The following is a 19,365-nucleotide window of genomic DNA, read 5'->3' on the forward strand; positions in this document are numbered from 1 at the left end:
AGGCGTAAGACAGTTTACGATGGTGGGATGTCGTAGGTGTAGACCTTTTCGGTAATTTGTCAACTGAAACGTTTGCAGGACCAAGCAGAATGCAGAGTGAATTGTTGAGGTGTGTTGGCATCATAGTCATTAGTTGTGATGACCTATTGGTGCTGTTGAATCTGTAGGGAGGACCTACACATCCGCGCGGTGCACGGCACGGCCATCATCTTTCTGCAGAACGACGCCGGCTTCGCCAGGTGGGAGCCCACGGCCGACCGTTTGCGCTTGCTGCTCGAAGCTTACCGCGTGCAGGGGCGGCAGCAGCAGCAGGCCCAGCAGCAGGCGACACCCTCAACGCCCTCGACCACAGCCCCGAGCAGCACCCCTTCGCACACCGCCTCCACCTCCACTTCATCACCGGCTGTCGAGTCTTCGGCAGGGGGGTCGGCAGTGGTGTCCCCCACGACCTCATCTGCGGGACAGGGTGAGGGAAGTGGAACAACAACAGCTGCAGCAGCAGGGCAGACTGAGAACCACGATGAGACGAAACAGGCCGTGCCTGCCGAGGAGCCCAAGAAGGAGGAGGATAAGATTCTGGAAAGTATTGAGGAGTGGATCTGAACTTGCGGGGCACGGGTGCTCGTGGGAGACCGCGCTTGTCTGGGAGCCCCACCCCCCCCGCTCACCGGTGTCGTGGGGTATTGCCGTCGCCGGGATGGTAACAACAAGCTGGCGGCCTTGCTGCCGCCACGATGAGTCTCGCCGTGATTGCATCCGAGGATCGACTTCCAAAAACATGAAAGACATGGAAACTGTTGCTTTAGGCGTGCCACTTTGTGATTTTATTGTCTCCCCTTACCATGTACCCTTTGCGCTGAGAAGTTTAGGGACCTATTTTAGCGGCAACAAGACACCGGAAGCAACATTGGCTGGAACGTTTGCACCACAACCTGAAGGTTTGCCTCGCTGTGTGTAATTTGTCTTAAGGATAAAAAACAACCACCCACGTTAGGGAGAGGGCCGACTGCCCCCCGCTGCGTGGCTGTCTTCACGTCAGGGAACGTGTTTGTTAAGTTGCTTGCATGCACTGTTGATGCACTTGCACATTCATCCTTGTTCATTTTACAACCCAGGGTTTTGATGGACAATTTTTTTTTTCAAATGCTCAAGACACGTCAAATTATATCCAGTTGAGTTTTTTTTGTTTGGAGCAGTCCGTCCCATTTTTCACCTGACACTGGTTTCCCTTCAAGCACTACCTCTTGAGTTTCTGCACTTAACCGCCGAAGAGCTTTTAAACATCTTTTGCCGTTTTTTTTATGTTTATGCTAGTTGAGAATAGTCTGAAAAAAACTAAATCTTATACAGTTTCATGGAAGCGTTGTTTTAACAAAGTCTTTTCTGAAAATGTACAAATATTGGTGTGTTTTTTGTCATCCAGCAAATAGACTAACATAAAAAAAAACAATGTTCTGCTTGGGCTACACCTGTTAATTTGCAGCTTGAGCTTGGATATTGCTTGAGCTAGAAAATGCCTGCATAAGAAAAAAATACCTGGCATCTGTTAAATTCTGGAGTTGCTTGCATTATTTTTTGTGTTTAAAAAATGTAATTTAAAAAATGGTGTAAGACCGACCTGGGTATGAAAGGCCGTTAAACCACTTGATGTACGACATGTGCATCTGCTTGGGTTGTTGCTCTTGGCAAACTTTTTACCTCCCTACGAATGGGGGAACCCGACAAGAGGAGTCATGAAGCACTGAAAGCAAATGTTTGGCCTCTGCAACACTCGGTCAGAGACGAAAGATGCCCCTTGGATTGCAACCTCCCCACCTCACCCCCAAGATATACTGACTTTAAAAACAAAAGTACATTTTAAGTAAATGGTGAACGTAAATATTTTTGAAAGCTGCCTTTTGGCACTTTTGTTTTAAAAACATTTTTACCGGTGTAATCTCTAAAATATTGAATTGCATCCGCTCACGTTAAGGCCAAACCGTAATATTATTTTCTTTGAGGTGCTCGTTTTCTCCGTGAAATGTTAGCTCTCCCATCCCCAGGACAACGGAGAGGAAGCGTCGGGTGACGAGTGCGCAGTCATCAAGTATCGTTGCTTTGGCCCAACATCTTTTAAGTCCAGCCGGATTTTTTCCCCTGGCTTCACCGGACTGGAGTTGACTAGGATACTCGGGTCATGGGTCATGTTTTCTCTCCCCCCCCCACCCTCCTCACCATTTATATAACCCACAGCGGCTTGTGAGTTTTAGAACATTGTGCTTGTTGTGAATAAGTCCACGATTATTGTTGTGCGTGCATTTCGCAAGGTCAGCTGCAGTAGTTAAGCCTGTTTTTTTCAGGGGTGACGCATTTCCTGGTAGATCTTTGCAACTTGTGCTTGTTGTTTGATCGTCCGCTTTTGGCACAGGTTCGTGGTGGTGGTGTTCGTGGCTTTTTTTGCTTAACTTTTAATGACCGTTAATGCTCCAACATACATAATTAAAACACCTTAGCATTATCTAAATCTCATTAACAGTAATGTTGATATTGTTATTTTTGTAAGTAATATTTTTTTGTAAATAGACCTTGTGTACAGTCATTTGCGTAAAGAAATTCATACAAACTAGAGACTGACAATTATACCCCCAAGGCTTCGTGAAACGGACGTTACGGTAGTTGCGTTTGCACTCCGCTAAGGTTAAACTTCTCTGTTCCTTGTAAGTGTCGGTCATGGCGCGCCATGCACGCTCTCTCCTCCTCGCTGTCGTGAATCGAGACACATGGTGTTTTCAGGTTCAGCGTTTCTGCCAACTTGAGTAAAAAAATGCAGTACAAAACGTTGTACGCCAGCAACTATCGCGCTGTTTTCTCTCCAGAGTTGCGTGGATGTGTTTTGGTCATTGAATCGCTGGGGTTGCCGGATTGGTCCATTTGTACACACCTGCTCGCAGTTTCCACTCAAAAGCCACATCGGTTAACAATGACAATTGTTACCTTTTTAAATCTTCGTTAAGGAAGGGGCCCCACTTAAATCTTGAAGGGGTCTTTCAGGATAGGGCTGTTTTGTGTCGGCCAACTCCGTTTTGAGATTTTTAGTCCTGTTGGAAAACTCGAGTGCCAAGCAAAGATAATTACTTATGTGTGGAACACTCAAAGCACAGATATGTGAAAAGCGTGTTGGCTGTATTTATTTCTACAACCAGATAGCTCTCATGCATACGGTAGATCTAACTGTAAATGTTATCGATCTTATCCCCCCCCCCCCACTGCATGATCCACCAACCTGATTTTGAAAGTCTGTGCCACCACACCGATCAGTATTTAGTATTGCCACCTGGTAATACCGTAGTGTGTGCACTTGCAGGCGTGTTTGGCAGCATTTGTGCTCTTGCCACAGCTCCTTGGTATCGCTACACATTACTCACAAGAGAGCATTCCTTCACCTTCTGTCATTAACACTGGCTTAGGCGTACTTTTTGCCATTGTTATGGCAGATGCAGAGGGCAACCAGAATGACTTTGTTGGATACCGCATGTCGTTGTGAGCAGCACGTGGTGATTCGGAAACGCTGGAGAAAATTAAGAAAAATGTTTTTCATGAACAGTTAAAAATGCACCGCTCGGTGTCTGCGAAATTGAAAAACTGAAAAGCAAGTACAGGACTAGATTTACTTGTTGACCCAAGACATATCATTGCCTGAGGTTATAAAAAATTGTATCCTTAAAATAATGACATTACTTGTTATCTTTTGGAACCGTCGAGTCAATGCCCAATAGGTTAGCCTGCTATGCGCATTTTAAGGCTAGTCATGATCAAGATTGTGCAGCATTCACTCTGCTTGTGTGAAGCAGTTCTATTCCTAATTTGTAACTCCGCTGTAACATTTGCACAGTACGTACAGTGATATTAGAAAATCATTTATTCCGTGGGTGGTGATGCAGTCCTGCCTTGTGGATAACGACAACTGAAATTTGCATGTTTTTTTCGTCGTGGGAGAGGGAGATGTCTCAACTCCACCGTGTCGGTATGGGTGGTTTAGGCATCGTCTCAGTGACCTCTTCAAACTCATGCAACTTCAGTCCCCAGAGCATTGGCCTGCAATTGCATCTGGAAGCGTGTATTTTTCCCATTAAATAGACGTGCGTGCCAGGATTCTCAGGTCCATTTCTTGGACCCTTGAGACAATTGTTTTTAAGACAGATTATTGGGTTTTGGTGGATTTTAAGATTCTACACCTCAACTTGCAGCAGGGCACAGGCTAACATAGCCCTTTACTACGTACATTAAGTCAACAATGCTAATGTTTCCTGATTCATTTGGTGATGCTGCCTGCGTTGGCAGTGGCACACAAGTACAAATAACAAGACTCAATGACACTAGCCTTCATGCAATAAACCTTCAGAGCACAGAGTGGCCCAGAGGGATGTAGAGTGGACCCGAGTTGGAGACCACTCCTTGTATTCCACGGGACATGGTCATATTAAAATAAAAAAATATTTATTGATACCAGCTTTTGCATGATCCCACACTCATTGATGCATTCCTCGGCTCAATTGTCATTTAAATCGGATTGGAGCTCCTATGGACTGTGGGTCAAAGATACCAAAGGGGTTTTCCAATTATTTGTAATTCCTGAACTTTGCAAGCAGGATGAAGCAACTTTAATTATTGCCCTCGCTGGCCTTTTCTAAACTGAGAAATGTGTTTACACACATGTTCCAATAGGTGGTTGGTACACTATTAGATCCTGAACAAGTGTAAAGTTTTCTCGTTTAATTGTCCAACTGTTTTAAACGCAGGCAAGAGGCGTCATTTGATTTAAGTTGGCTTCTGTTGACTTTGTGCGTAGTAGCCCCTATGCTGCGTTGTGTGCATCTCGCTCTGCAGTCGGGGGAAAAACACGCTTCCTGGTTGAAACGTAGTCCCAACTCCTCGATGTATAAATGTGCGACTTTAACCTGAACACGGGCAGTGCATAACCCTATACGAATACATTGCCTGCCTGCATTATGTAAATCGGGTGGCGCTGCGGTAAAGGAGAGTTTCCTGTAGATGCGTTAGGTGTCAAGTTATGTCATAGTGATACGTAATTATTACACAATGAGCGCCCTCCCCGAACCCTGTAGGAATTAGACCCGATTGTTTATCTACAGTAAGCTCACAGGCCCATGTTATGCGGCTCACGGGTGTGCGTCCGTCGTGTATTTATGCGGGTGGCAATGTGCGCGCGCACGTGTTGTAACGACCAATGGCAGTCTAGAGAAGTTGGCGAACGAAGAGACCCAAAAATAATGCCCAGGGTCTGGCCTCGGGGTGCGGTCTTGTGACTTTAGTGATATTAGTGAAGGTGCTTACCTTTGTTGCATATAGGGGGGGGGGGGGGGGGGTATGGGGGAGGAATAGCCTCCTGCCCAGTGTTACTTGGCAAACGATGAAACTTGTCTCCGTTTCTTCTAGAACTGGAGACTACAAACGTCCTATTTTGGAGAGTACCACGTTGCATTTCCACCCGTGTTGTTTAACGTCACATTAGCCTTGTGTTGAAGGAAATACATCAGCTGTGTGTGGATATAATATATGGAACTGTGGCCCATGGTATACTATACCTTTATTTCCCCCCCACTCCTCAACTTTTACTGCGGCCACTGATCCACGTGTCGATTCAAGATGGGTTTGTGCACTAGTTGCTCCCAACAAAAATGCTCCGAATGAGTGTTTTGTTTAAAAATGTCATTGGGGAGAACGGCTTTGCTCACGATTGTAGACCCCATCCACAATTTAAGACGCTCCTTCTCGTAGACGTGGGTTTTATGAGGATGGAGCGCATCAAGATAATACGTACGGCTGCGTTAAATATCCATCAGTAAATACATCTACATTCCTATCATAAGAGTAAATATTCCTGATCAAACAATGGGGTGGGTGACAAATCTATAGTGATCCTCAAGTGGTTGGAAGTTCCACATTCCCATGGAAAGTGTCTACGATTAATCCACTATTCATTTTTAAATACTAACTTTATCGACCTAAAGATGGACATTTCCACTGGACTTCCGACTCTATTTGGGCTGTTTGCCATGGTACAGCCACCTACTGTTGCCATTTTGCGCGCGCACATTTTAAATTATACAAAAAAGGCCAAATAGTGCACGCAAAAATCCCCTGATAACAGCAAAAAAAAACCTATTTTAACGTTTGCTGGTCAAACGATAACGTTGAAGCTTACGCGATGTTGCGTACGACGTGCGCGCAGTGTGACCCCAAACACAAAGTCAAGATTGCTGCACCCAGGATTTTTCGTGCAACCTGACATGCGTTCTAACTTAACTCCACTAAACTACTGCGTATCCTTCGCACTAAATGGGCCTGATTATCAGATTGTACTCGGACTGCATTTGGTTGTCGTGTACACAAACGCATCAAAAACATAACTTTGCCATGCACGGGTACCCTTAATAACAAAGGTATTGAGGATTTATGATTAAATCATAAGCGTTTCCATTGCATTGTTGTCAATCTGTTTGCTAAGCTGTAGAATGATGTCCATATCCATGGTTGGGGGCCAGTTTTCTAACAGGAAAACCACCCTTGGTTTCTAAAAAGCATTAGTTGCCTATGTTTGTTTTCCTGGAGGGATGATGGACTTTTTAACGACTCCGGTTTAAAGAAAACACGCTTCCTGCTGTGAATGCTTAGGATGTATCCCGGTGTTTCAAGTAATACGTATTTTTTTGTCGCATTTGGTCACACGCTTGCCACCAAAAGTAGAATTACGGTATTCCCTCGCTATTCGCGACGAGGGATAAGTTCCGGAGATGCTCGTGAGTAACAAATTTCGCGGATAATGATATTGGCTGACGAATTTCCTTGAATCAATAAATAAGCTTCATATACATGGAAATGATAACACAAAAATTGTTATCGTGTAAATGTTACTTTAAAATATGATGCACAGTAGCATCATCACTTTCTCGCATCACATTCTCTCTCACCACTTAACTCTCTCGATGCAGTCGTCGTGTTGGATTCCAGATGAGATTCACGGATAGCAAAGTCCGCGAATAACGAGGGAATACTGCGATCCACTTTTGAGCTAAGCATTTTTATCTGATCTTGTTTAAAAAAAAAAGCAAGAGGTCATGAATGGACATTTTTCTTTTTAGAATACAATTGGTCGTTGTAAGAGGGCGAGAGAAGAAATCATATAAACAATGATTGAGGGGAGGAAATCCTCATCGTGTCTCCTGCAGATTTTGACGGTGGGGCGTGCAACTGCCGTGTGTGCAGAATTGCCCCGTTAACATTTGTAGCCCAACAGTTTTACGCGGTCAGGAGAAAAAGAAATAAACTCAGTTGTGGATTACGTCACATTTTATTGTATACATAACACCAGCGTGGTTTAACAATTGATTTTCTTGGGCATTTTAACTGTTTCTGCTCTTTTGGACTTGCTGGGTTTCACGAAAATGTGTTGTTTTTCCCCCCTTCCCATTTTAGAGGGGTTCCGTTTAAAATGTTCTAAAGTTCGGGCATGCCTTGGACTGGTACCTATTGTTTCAACAACATTTGTTGTCAAGTGTTTTTATTTTAACTTTTTATACGAGTAACGGTCGCGTACACACACACACGAGTGTTTTGAAGGCAACTGCAGTAATTGCTCATAACCAGGTGTTGCCCATTGGAAGGTGATGTAAATATGTTGTGCTGATTAAACAAATCTTACCCCTTTACCAGCCATCCTTTATCTCTTCCTGACAGCGCATTGCATTGCTCCATCAGGCTGCATTGGATGGGGCGCCCAAGGTTGAATCGACGTGGTCCTAAATCTTGGGTGACATTTGCACGCACTGGCAGATCAGAAACGTCCAACCATCGAAACCTCATTTTGCCGATGTACACATTGTGCAATTTTCAGATGCCAGTGGATGTTCACATTTTTGTTGGTTCACTGTTTGTTTCCTTTAGTGAGTATTAACTTAATCGGCATGTTTTTAAACGACGCAGAGCATCCTCTATGTTGAGATGTCGAGACGGCACGTGGGTGCAACACTGGGTCAGAGTACAACTGGCAAGATTCGAATATGGGCAGCTGTCCTCGATTTATTTGACTGGGTTCTCGAGTGCACTGGTTTATCGCCGACGACTGCACACAAAATAAAACCCCCATCCACATTTTTTTCCCCTCTGCTGGTGCTTTCCATGGCTGACATGAAACATTTTAATGTCACATGCCTTGACCACTACTTGTGAGACTTTTAATGTCTTCGCGAGTAGTGGTCTTGTCCTCCGGGGCCGTTCTGTCACGGCGATGTCCTGCTTACCAGGTGCTCAATGGAAATGTCTCTGCCTCATGACATTGCTCAAAGCACAATCGGAATTTAAAATCCCCCTTTTGATATTTTAGCATTAGCCTTCTCCCTCCTAGCCTAATTGGTTTGTACGCGTCATAAATGTTAATCCACTTAAATCAGTTTGAAGTGTGGAACATTTGTTGAGTTTTATAAGGACACCACGGGGTGACCAGCCCCTCCCCACCCAGCCCCACCCCTCCCACTCTCCACCCAGCCCCTCCCCACCCAGCCCCTCCCCACCCTTCCCTCTCCACCCAGCCCCACCCCTCCCATTTTTGGATTCACGACGGACGGACGGACACAATAATCCCCTGTGGGCTGGTGTGACCAGGAGGTTCCAACCAGTATAACGTTACGAATCGGTCCTTAGCCACCACATGCAGCTTTAGAGCCCACAGGTCGATGGCAAGGGGTGATTCTTAGGTGAATCGTTTGCCTGTGGAGCTTTGAATGGTATTCGCACGTTTTGTCTCACAAACCAGTAATGTACATTCGCTAACCATCCCTGTGCAGCACCCTTCTGAACATCTTGGGGCTCTGTATAGCCTTTGTTGGGTAACAAAATAATTAATATTCATTCAAATATTTATTTGTTATCTGCCGACACTTTCTGCACGCTCCTGATTGCAAATTGGGGGCCCTCATGGTGTTTTTGGAGAGTTCTTACAACACTTAAGAGCCTCACAGAAGTCAAAACCGGTCCGATGTTTACCTTTGTTTAAAATAACCCGAATATAAAAAAAAAACATTTAGTCTAGAGCAGAAGTGGGTGAGCCTTTCCCAGGACAAAACAAGGACTTTCAAATATTTTGGTGGGGCAACACGTTGACACCGCCTTGGTTTCGTCCAACAATAACGCAAAAATTGAACCTCCACGTCCATTGCACGTAAAGAGGCCCTTGCAGTCATTGTACCGAGCGTGTCAACTTATTATTTTACCAGGGAAGACCCACTATGCTGTGTATAGCTGTTTTTCAAAAGCGACCTGGCCACACATGATAGCTCGAAGAAGTTGCGTATCATGTGGAAATTTATAGCCACCAAATACTATATCATTAGACCACCTTTGCCAGTACCAAAATATAATACGGGTTTCCCCTTTTTTCTGGCAACAAAACTGAAACCTGTTGGCGTCCTCTGGTCTAGCACCAATTGAGACGAGGCTCAAAAGAAAGCTGTCTCTGGTGTGGACCAATCAGATTCAAGGACAATGCACACATTATCAGTGTTTTTTGTTTGCATTTTGACCACAAGAACTGTATTGTGGTTAATGCACACATTATTCCTTGTAAAAGGTTTCAGTTTTGTTGTCAGAAAATAAAGGGGAAAACCCCTATTATCACCAAATACTCTTAAAGGCGTCACGATTCTAAATGAGGGAAAACCCAGAGGACTCTGTGAAAAATCCACGCGACCACGGGGAGAACCCACAAACTCCAAATATCTCGGTGCCAGGGTCGGGATCGAACCTACGACCTGCAAACCAGGCGAGGTAGTTAACATCTCGCCACCTTGACGCCCAGTACAAAAATAACCCCCTTCTGGTATCCGATTTGTGTGGCTAAGATGCTTGCAGCAACAAATAAATGTGAGCAGTTTACAAGTGGCCTCATGTTGCCACGGGTCATGTTCCCCACCCCTGGTCTAGAAGGTCCATTGGTCACCAGACTTCCAACAATTGTTGGCAATTCAATAGTCTCTGATTGCGCGTTAATTTCTAAAGACTGCACAAGGAGGGACATGTCCATTGGCATGCAGATACTGAACCGGATCCCGTATTGGAGATTGTGCCAAGACAGGGCAGAAAAGCTCCGAATTAAGTTCGTCTCTTTCAGGACACGCCGTCGCTCAGCTGGCCTGGGAATGCCTGGGAATTACCCAGGAAGAGCTAGAGGCTGTGTATAGTAGTGTATAGTAGTGTAGTGTATAGTAGTGCAGTGTACAATGTATAGTAATTTATAGTAGTGTGTAGTAGTGTCGTGCTGCAGTCTGTCGCCAGGGACAGGCAGGTCTGGACCGCCCCCTACTCAATATGCTGCCACGGCGACCCTCACCAGGACAAGTGGATTGAGAAACGAACCAACTTTCAGGACGTTACTTTTGAATGTAACTATAATTTTTGTGTACCTTTAACCTCACTGGTAGTTTCACGTTCGTAAAAACAAAACAAAATCAGACGCGTGCAACAGACCGTTTTTTTTATTCATCACAGCCACCGATTTGTAAAGGAATACAGCAAAGTCGGTTTATCCATGCTCAAATGCTCAAACAAGCACGGGCCGGTGGATATTAATACTGGCCACCCTGAGCCAGTGGTGGAAATTCCACATTCCTATGGAGGGAGGCCTGTCTACCCACAGGATGACTCTGAGTAGCTAATAGCAGTGGTACTCTTTTTGATTTAAAGCTTTCGTGACTGCAGGGATTCATATTCTTGGTTCTTTCGGTAAAGTCACGTAGAAGGGAAATAATAAAATAATACAAATATAAAAACGACGTTTCGACTGCAACACAAGCAATCATCATCAGGTGTGAAATCCACAGCAAGAAAATTTGATTTTTTTTTGGGAAAAACCGCCACTTTTTTTAATTTTTCTTGCTGTGGATTTCACACCTGATGATGATTGCTTGTGTTGCAGTCGAAACGTCGTGAGAATTTTTATTGTTTTATATTTGTATTATTTTATTATTTCCCTTCTACGTGACTTACCGAAAGAACCAAGAATATGGTACTCATTTTATCAACCCCAAATGGAATGGTGGGCCGAGTTGACTTGGCCTTCTCACGTCTTTGCCTCGACCCAAACTTCAAAAGGGTGAAGCCCAATTGCGGAAACAAAAACCCCCGCCGAGAAAACCGCGTCGCACGATAACATTTTTAAAAGCGTGGCCCTCCCCAACAGTACGGTCTGCTCTCCTATAACGCCTCGGTAGTTGTCGCGTTCCTGAAGAACTCCGCGGTATGGAAAAACCGTGGGATAATAAATAATATAAGGTAAAGCACAGTCCGCGATAACACGCGAAATGCGTACGCAGGCTGAGCCAAGACTGAGGCGCGTGGGTAGCATCTAGATTCTAGAAGCATCCAGCAGCATCCCTCTGCCTTGTGTGATGCTACGCCGAGGCAGCCGTACAACCACTTATTCCTCGTCGCGCGACGTCGCTCCGTTCACTCAATCGTGTTATATATCCAATTCGTATCCGCGTTAAAAAAATAAAAAAACATTCCCAAACACATTCATCGCATTATAGCCAATTCGTGTTATGAAAACAACACGCGGCGTTGTAGGAGGAACAGACCGAGCAAGTTGGGTTGGCTTATATGGAGGACAGGAAGTCTTTGAGGCTGCCCTTCTGCTGCTGCCTCTGCTGCTCCATCTGCAGCAGCTGCTTGAGCTGAGCGAAGGGTTTCCGCTTGGCGCTGCCGGGCGTACTGGCAGCGGGAGACTGCGTTGACCTGCTGGTGGGACGGGGGGTGGAGGGGGGGACAAAGAAAAGGTTTCGGTTTTCATTTATTAGGATTTACCCTGTGAGCCATTCGGCTCTTGATTTGGGTTCAACCGCAACAAGCAATACAATTACAAGATACACCTAAAATTCATTGCACACAAATCTAAACATCCCATATGTAAACAATAAAATCCTACAGAAAAAGCACAACCCGTCCATGCTGCGTACAGAAAGTGCAAAACATTCTATTTCGATGTTTGATCCCAATAACAATCATAATACAATACAGATCAAAATTTTAAGTATAAATCTATACTAAGTAAAAAAAATCGGGCGAAACAAAGCCCCTCTAAAACGTACTAAGACAATGCTGTATAAACAACGTAACAGGGGGGCGGCTCTCATTGTTGGGGCTCGTCGTAACGATGATGACGACAATTTGTGCGATTCGTGCCGTGACACGGCAAGCCCGGTGATAGCAGGGGGCGCCGAGACCGTGCGTCGACAAGGAGTCGTGATATAAAATCGGAAATCTTTATTTCGACTGTCTGCTGCTGCTGCAGGAAGAGGAGAAATCCGATGAGTTGTGAAGCTCTTTGTTCACACACGTCCAGTCGGGTTCAGCGAGTTAAAACAGAGCAGCAAACAATACAAAAAACATGACTGGAGTGAACATTTTTGAAAATGGTTAAGCTAGTCACAAAATATAAATATACAAGTTTGATTTATCAAGACTGGGCAAAGCAACAAAAAACAATAACGTCAGTCCCAGACCACACCAAGATAACACCACACAGTCGTCCATTTATAAAGTGGCACACGAACACGTTGACAGTTCCCGTGAAATGTCTACTCCCACCACCCAGGTGATTAGGTTGGAGTGGTGAGATTCGGGGTCACGATCCTGTTACGAAGAATCGATTATTTCTGTTCACGTTGAGGTGACCGCTGTACGGGGGCGAGCAATTGAATATACGCACCCACCCGTGAGCTTGAACGTCGATATTAATCGATGCGTTGTTCCACCCTTAAAGTCAGTTAAGGCCATGGCCTTGGGCAAACGTGGATGGCAACCTTCACCAGCAACACGTTTGCTACAAACAGCTGTCCCTCCCCCACCCCGCGCACCTCCGACTAGCACGGTCGGCTACGTACGGTTTCGAAAGAAGTTCAACACACGCACATACATGCAATTAACATCGCAACACTGCTATACGAAGAAGGCCCATTACCCCAAGTGTCTCCTCTAACAGTTCCCTTTAAGGGCCACAGCGTTAGTCGCTAACGTTGAGTTTTTTAGCTCGGCGTTCATGTGCTCGTTGAGGGCCGCGCCCTGTGTCGCCTGCCGCGTTGCCACTGGGAGTCTCGAGGGTGGGGGCGGAGATCGGATTGTGCAACCCCCACCGACTGCGTCGACATTGCTCTCCTGCCGTGCTTTATTCTTAACGCTCCAAGTCAAACTTCCTCGCGTCATCCGCATGCATCCAAGCACACGTCACCCATCGGTTATCCGAGCTCTCCTCTCGATATTCCCCTCCACGGCAACAGAAGCGACCCAATGGCAGCGCTCACTCGGACGCAAGCGCAGGAGGGGACATCTTTTGTGGGGGAGATTTGGCACCTGGGCGTGGTGGCTGCCGGGCTGGCGCGCGGTGTTGCCCTGCCCCTCGGCGTGGTCGGCGTCCAGTTGCCCGGTGTCCGTGACGCCGCTGGCGTCGTTCTGCCGGACGCCGCCGGCGTCGTTTTGCCGGATGGTGTCGACTCGCCGGACGCCGGCGTTGCGCGTCGCCTGCGGCGCCGGGCCGTGCCCCCCTCGACGGTGGCGCCACCCTCCGTCGCGCCGGCGTCGTGGCGGCGGCGGCGGCCGTGACGCCGGTGGCTCAGGGTCGCGGCGATCTCGGCTCGCGAGCCGCCACGGACACGGGACGTCCTCTTGCAGGTGAAGCACGCTATGGCCTTCCGGGGGAAGTGGGACGGGGGGTGGGGCGGGTGGAGGGGGCGGGTGGGGAGGTGGCGGGGGGGGTGAGAAGAATGATTGGGTATTATTGGGTAGAGCTTAACAAAGCAGCGGTGAAAAGAAGTCGAGCACGCGAGAATGCGGCCATTCACAAATGGGGTTGGTGGATCACGGAGAAGACTGTGGTCGTGTGTCGAGACCCAGAGAGCTTGCGGGCTGCAAGCGTGGACACAGGCGTGGCAGCACCGCCAGCGAGCTCACGAGTTGTCCCCTCGCTCGCACGCTGCGTGTTCCGTCCGGGGAGCCGGGCTTCCCCTCGCGTGTAAACCGAGCGGCCACGCCACGCTGTGCCAGTCGTGGCGGTTGTTTTGACCGTACTTGACCCATACTCGTGAGCGGAGGTTCAAGGTAACTTTGTTCACCCAGGTGAGAATGCAGGTGGAGACCAGGACGAGTCTCGTTTGGGAGAGTAACCCATAAACTATGAAGCTTTTTTATTTTAGCAGGTAAGGCCCACAATATTTTTCAGAAGCGACCTGGCCACAAATGACAGCTGTATGTGTGTGCGTGAGCAGGGTGTTGACGGTATGTGTATGCAGTTTGGGCGGTATGCCATGTGTGCAGTGTGTGAATGAGTGGTGTATATTGTATATTGCATGTGTGCGGTGTGTTGGCGGTGCGTGTGTGGTGTGCGGTATATGCGGTGTATATGGTGTGTACGGCGTGTACGTGCGTGGTATGTGTTTGTGGTGTGTGTGGTGTGTGGTGCGTGTGAGGTGTACGTGCGTGGTGTGTTCGTGCGGTGTCTGCAGTGCGTGTGCCGCGCAGCATTTGCAAGATGTGTTTGCGGTGTGTGTGCGTGCGGTATATGCGGTGCACGTGGTGCGTGTGTGGTGTGTGTGTGGTGCGTGTGTGGTGTGTGTGTGGTGTGTGTGTGGTGTGTGTGTGATGTGGTGTGTGGGCGTGTAAGCGGCGCGCGTTTGCGGTGAGCGATGGTGACTTCGCGTGGCCGTCCGCGCGGCGCGACTCACGATGGTGCCGGCGGCGTTGCGGTGGCGACGCAGGCGCCGCGCGGCGCCCCGCTCCAGACGCTCTTTGCGGTCTTCCCGCGCCGCCGCATCGCGCAGTAGCGCGGAGACGCGCGGAGACGCGGGGGGGCGCGCGCGTGGATGCACGCGCACGCGGCACGAGCCGGCGCCCAGCTCGGCGCCGCACAGCGCGCAGAAGCCCGTCAGGTGCCGCCGCCGGTCTGCAGAGGGTCGCCGGAGGTCGGTGAAAGTTAGCGTCGGTGCACAAAGGGGTCTGGGTTCAATACCCGGTTCAGGTTCCTTTTCTATGCGGAGTTTGTGTGTTCCCCTCCTGTTCCACGTGGGTTTCCTCCAGGTTCCCCATTGTCCGATTCCCGAGTTCGATTCCAACACCGGTGACGATTATCTGAACCGGTTCTGGGCCTCCTCTAGGTTGATCCTGCCTCAAATGACTACCTGGTGCGGTGTGTAAACAAGGCGGCCGGACGTGGTGCTCGCCACCCACCCCCTCGTGTGCCACAGTGCTAGCCTTCATAGGTGCTACTCGCTAACAGCACTTGCCTTAACAGTCTGATCAGGCTATAGGGGGGACCTTTGTCTTTGTGTGTGTGTGTGTGTGGTGGCACTGAGGACTGACCGACGGTGACTTTATGAGCAGCTGCCCATGTGGCCCGCTCCTTGTAGATGCACCTGAAGGCACACAGCACGGACCCACACATCAGCGCGGAAACGATGAATCGATCACAACCGATACACAAACTGGTCAGGTGATACAGCGAGCAGTTCGGCAACTAGAAAAGCGAGAGTTGAAATCCAGGTGCGGGCGGGGGGGGGTTGACTCAGCCCATCATCCCTCCGGGGTTAAAAATAAAGAGTCACTTTGTTGGGACGTCAATAATCCTCGTCCTATGAAAAAACTCGTCCCTGCCATGGGAATTTGCTATTTGAGCAAAACAAATATTTTAACTTTAAAGTTTCCTTAAATGCATCCCACTGGGCATGTCAAAATCAATTATTCTTCATTCATTCAACATATACTTTTTAAGGCCAATGGTCGGACCAAATGAGATTAATCAAACGAGACAGAAGAAGTACAGACAGTACAAGACCTCCGATGAGCACGGTTGGATACGTACGGTGCGAAAGAAGTTCAACATAAATACATAAATAACAGAGGTTTTTGGCTCGCAACAGCTTTTGGCGAGCCATTGAACAAAGACGATCACTGCATTGCACACTTTCAGATGCGCTTCTGGAACGCTCTTCCCTGCAATATTAGGAAGCGACTGGAACTATGCACTTTTAAATCATCTCGATTGACAACTCATCTCTATAGAACTGCTTTCTGTGTTCAGTTTGTTGTCCTTCCGCCGTACCTCCGATTAGCACGGTTGGCTACGTACGGTGCGAAAGAAGTTCAACGTACAAAGTAGAATGAGAGTTCAAAGGAGACAGAACGGACAACGCAAACAAAGCAAAACACAACACGGAAGAGATGGCGTCAGATGATGTCAAGGGATCTGTAAGTTCCACGGCGAAGCAGACGGGGGCGCAGTGCCATACAGTTACTACACCCGCAACAGTAATAACCAGGGTGGCCTACTGCATTCGAACCACGAACCTCTGCAACAACCCAGTAGACGTGCCAACGCTGGGCTCAACGTTGGCACGTGCTTGGAACCGTTGGACTAACATTGAAATTGGTGTGAAGCAGCAGCTGTAATTTGACATCGAGGTGGTTAATGAGCCAGATGATTGTGGCAGGAGTAGCAGAGTGCATCACTGTGATGATGCCTCCAATGCGAGCTCATGGGTCTGTGTGAATCTATGGATGTTTGCGTGAGTCTATGGCTCTCTGTGTGAATCTTTTTATTTCTGTGCGAGCCTATGGGTCTCAGTGTGAATCTATGGATCGTTGCATGAGTCTATGGCTCTCTGTGTGAATCTTTTTATTTCTGTGCGAGCCTATGGGTCTCATCGTGAATCTATGGATCTTTGCGTGAGCCTATGGGTCTCTGTGTGAATCTATGGATCTTTGCGTGAGTCTATGGCTCTGTGTATGAATCTGGGCTCCGCAGTAAACCGCAGGGCCCGGGTCACCGGGGTCACCGCCGTCTCGCTCACCGCAGGTACCGTGCCTGCTCGGGGCACGCGGTCGCCAAGCTCCCCGCCGCTGTCCACAGGAAGTTCAGGTGGCTGGTCACCATGCGCGTCTTCTCTGTCAGGTCGTGCATCCTGCAGAAAAAACGATCGCGCGGCGAGCCGCAGCGCAGCTGTTGATACGCCGCCGTACCGCCCCGCCGCCCCGGCGTTGACGGTTTGCAACAACCGGAGCGGCATGTGCTATCTCCCGGCGCGGCGGCTGAAACGATGGGCGGGTTTCTCAGAGCCACCACCGAGCGCCTCTCTGTCCCCAAGTGGGGAGGGGGGGGCGAGCGTCCGCCCTGGGGCCCACTTGGTTCACGCGCAATCACAACAAAGATAAAGATCCCCCTCCGAATATAGCCTTCAACTGATGGGGCAAGTGCTGTTAGCGCGTAGCACCTATGAAGGCCGGCACGGCACACGAGCGGGGTGGGTGGCCAGCACCACGCCCAACCGCCTTTGTCTCCCCAGTGGCGATGTTTACACACCGCGCCAGGTACTAATTTGAGGCTGAGTCGACCTAGGGGAGGCCCAGGACCGGTTCAGATAATCGTCACTCGGTGTTGGCCGTGAGCGGGAATCGAGCCCGGGTCGCCAGGTTCGTAGCGCAGCGTAGTGCTAACCACTACGTGTAACAATATCAATGTAGTTTTACAGCGTCGGCTTTCGCGACCAATATCATCCATAATAGAGGTTGTTTTTGTGTGTTAGATCGCGTAAATATATAAATGTGTCGTTAAACCCGCCACCACCCGACACAGCCAACTAGTGAGGTTTGTCACGTAAACAGAACGTGGCCAATTCTTCACTACAGCACACCGCTTGTGTTGGTACTCAGATTGTAAATGTTGTGGCTTGGCTCTCCAACACACCGGTGTGCTGTATTAGTACACTACAGTATACACTACACTATATACTACACTATATACTACACTATACACTACACTATGCACTACTACAGTATACACTACACTATATACTACTACAGTATACACTACACTATACACTACACACTACACTATACTATAGACTATACTATATACTACTGCACTATACACTACACTACTACACTACACTATATACTACTACACTATACACTACTACAGTATACACTACACTATACACTATATACTACTGCAGTATACACTACACTATATACTACACTATACTATAGACTACACTATATACTACTACACTATACACTACTATACACTACTATACACTACACTACTATACACTACACTACTACAATATACACTACACTACTACACACTACACTACTACACTATACACTACACTATACTATAGACTACACTATATACTACTACACTATACACTACACTATACACTACTACAATATACACTACACACTACACTACTATACACTACACTATATACTACTACAGTATACACTACACTATATACTATACTATACACTATACTATAGACTACACTATATACTACTATACTATACACGACTATACACTACACTACACTATAAACTACACTAGACACTACACTACTATACACTACCCTATACACTACACGCTAGTGCTGTACTAGTGACGAATTGGCCACGTTGTTTACGTGACAACCCTCACTAGTTGGCTGTGTCGGTTGGTGGCGGGTTTAACGACACATTTATATATTTACGCGATCTAACCCAAAAAACTACATTAATGTATTTAGTTAACACATCCCATCAGTTATGTGACAGCATGCGACCCTGTCTGCTTATTCACCCTGCTGCTTTCTACCCTCCACAACGACCCGATCACGAATCCTTACAACATTAAAGTGTCGGGCCCGCTGCACCGTCCAGTACTCGCAAAGCCTCCCAGACACGACTGTTAGAAAGCGTTCTATTGTATACAAGAACAATCACAATACATCGGCTCTTACAATTTTCTGGCAATAAACAGAACAACTTTTGCAAGGAATCAATTATACTGCATTAGCCACACCGCAGGACGTGTTACGAACACGCTCCGATTGAACGCGTGCATTGCCTTTGAAAGCCACTCGGCCTTCCAGACACGACTGTTGCGCCTTCTCTTGTAACCAATCATTTAAAAAACATTCGCCCACGGACTCTTCAACTCCGTTAAAGTCGAGATTTGTATCGTGACGACGATCATGAAATAAACGGGCTTTGTATTCTTGGTTCTTTCGGTAAAGTCACGTAGAAGGGAAATAATACACTATTTTATTGTTTTATATTTTTATTATTTTATTTCCCTTCTACGTGACTTTACCGAAAGAACCAAGAATATTAATCCCTGCAGTCACGAAAGCTTTAAATCAAGATTTAAACTTCACCTGCTCGCTGCTTGCTATTGATGATGATGCCGGTTACCAGCCCGCAACGACGACACGTGCGTGTGTACAGTGCAAAGCAGGAAACACGTGCGCATGTACAGTGCAAAGCAGGAAATACGTGGTCCGGTCAGTTTGC

The 19,365-nt window shown here is 47.5% G+C and overlaps 2 protein-coding genes across 6 annotated transcripts in view; one reads left to right on the top strand and one right to left on the bottom strand.

The window, feature by feature from the left end:
• PCIF1 (phosphorylated CTD interacting factor 1) overlaps positions 1–7,709 on the top strand; it is a 35,772-nt gene extending 28,063 nt beyond the window's left edge. For all 4 annotated transcript variants that reach the window (XM_078617706.1, XM_078617707.1, XM_078617704.1 and 1 more), the window contains exon 16: positions 168–7,709. In XM_078617706.1, the coding sequence (XP_078473832.1) occupies positions 168–603 (436 nt within the window). In that variant the 3' untranslated portion in view covers positions 604–7,709. The remainder of the gene's footprint in view (positions 1–167) is intronic.
• Positions 7,710–10,513: 2,804 nt separating this feature from the next.
• Positions 10,514–19,365, bottom strand: RMP24 (ribonuclease MRP subunit p24). 2 transcript variants are annotated; one of them, XM_078617598.1, is made up of 6 exons: positions 19,230–19,365; positions 16,890–17,000; positions 15,403–15,455; positions 14,769–14,986; positions 13,402–13,736; positions 10,514–11,787 (listed from the first exon to the last, which is right to left on the bottom strand). In XM_078617598.1, the coding sequence occupies exons 2-6, from the start codon at positions 16,997–16,999 to the stop codon at positions 11,649–11,651; spliced, it is 855 nt and encodes a 284-aa protein (XP_078473724.1). In that variant the 5' UTR covers position 17,000; positions 19,230–19,365; the 3' UTR covers positions 10,514–11,648. The 2 variants fall into 2 exon arrangements, with proteins under 2 accessions (XP_078473724.1, XP_078473723.1); XM_078617597.1 differs by having other exon boundaries at positions 10,514–11,790.

The sequence above is a fragment of the Lampetra planeri genome, chromosome 54 (genome assembly GCF_965212315.1).
Source record: "Lampetra planeri chromosome 54, kcLamPlan1.2.h2, whole genome shotgun sequence".
NCBI classification, from domain to species: Eukaryota; Metazoa; Chordata; class Hyperoartia; order Petromyzontiformes; family Petromyzontidae; genus Lampetra; species Lampetra planeri.

What these genes read in the sequence shown, in the direction of transcription:
- RMP24 (XM_078617597.1), bottom strand. Translation starts at nt 16,999, where the DNA reads ATGCACGACCTGACAGAGAAGACGCGCATGGTGACCAGCCACCTGAAC. An exon ending in TGCTCATAAAGTCACCGTCG is followed by an intron (nt 14,987 to 15,402) that starts GTCAGTCCTCAG and finishes GACCCTCTGCAG; the next exon opens with ACCGGCGGCGGCACCTGACG. An exon ending in CCGGCAGCCACCACGCCCAG is followed by an intron (nt 11,791 to 13,401) that starts GTGCCAAATCTC and finishes CCGTCCCACCAG; the next exon opens with CAGGTCAACGCAGTCTCCCG.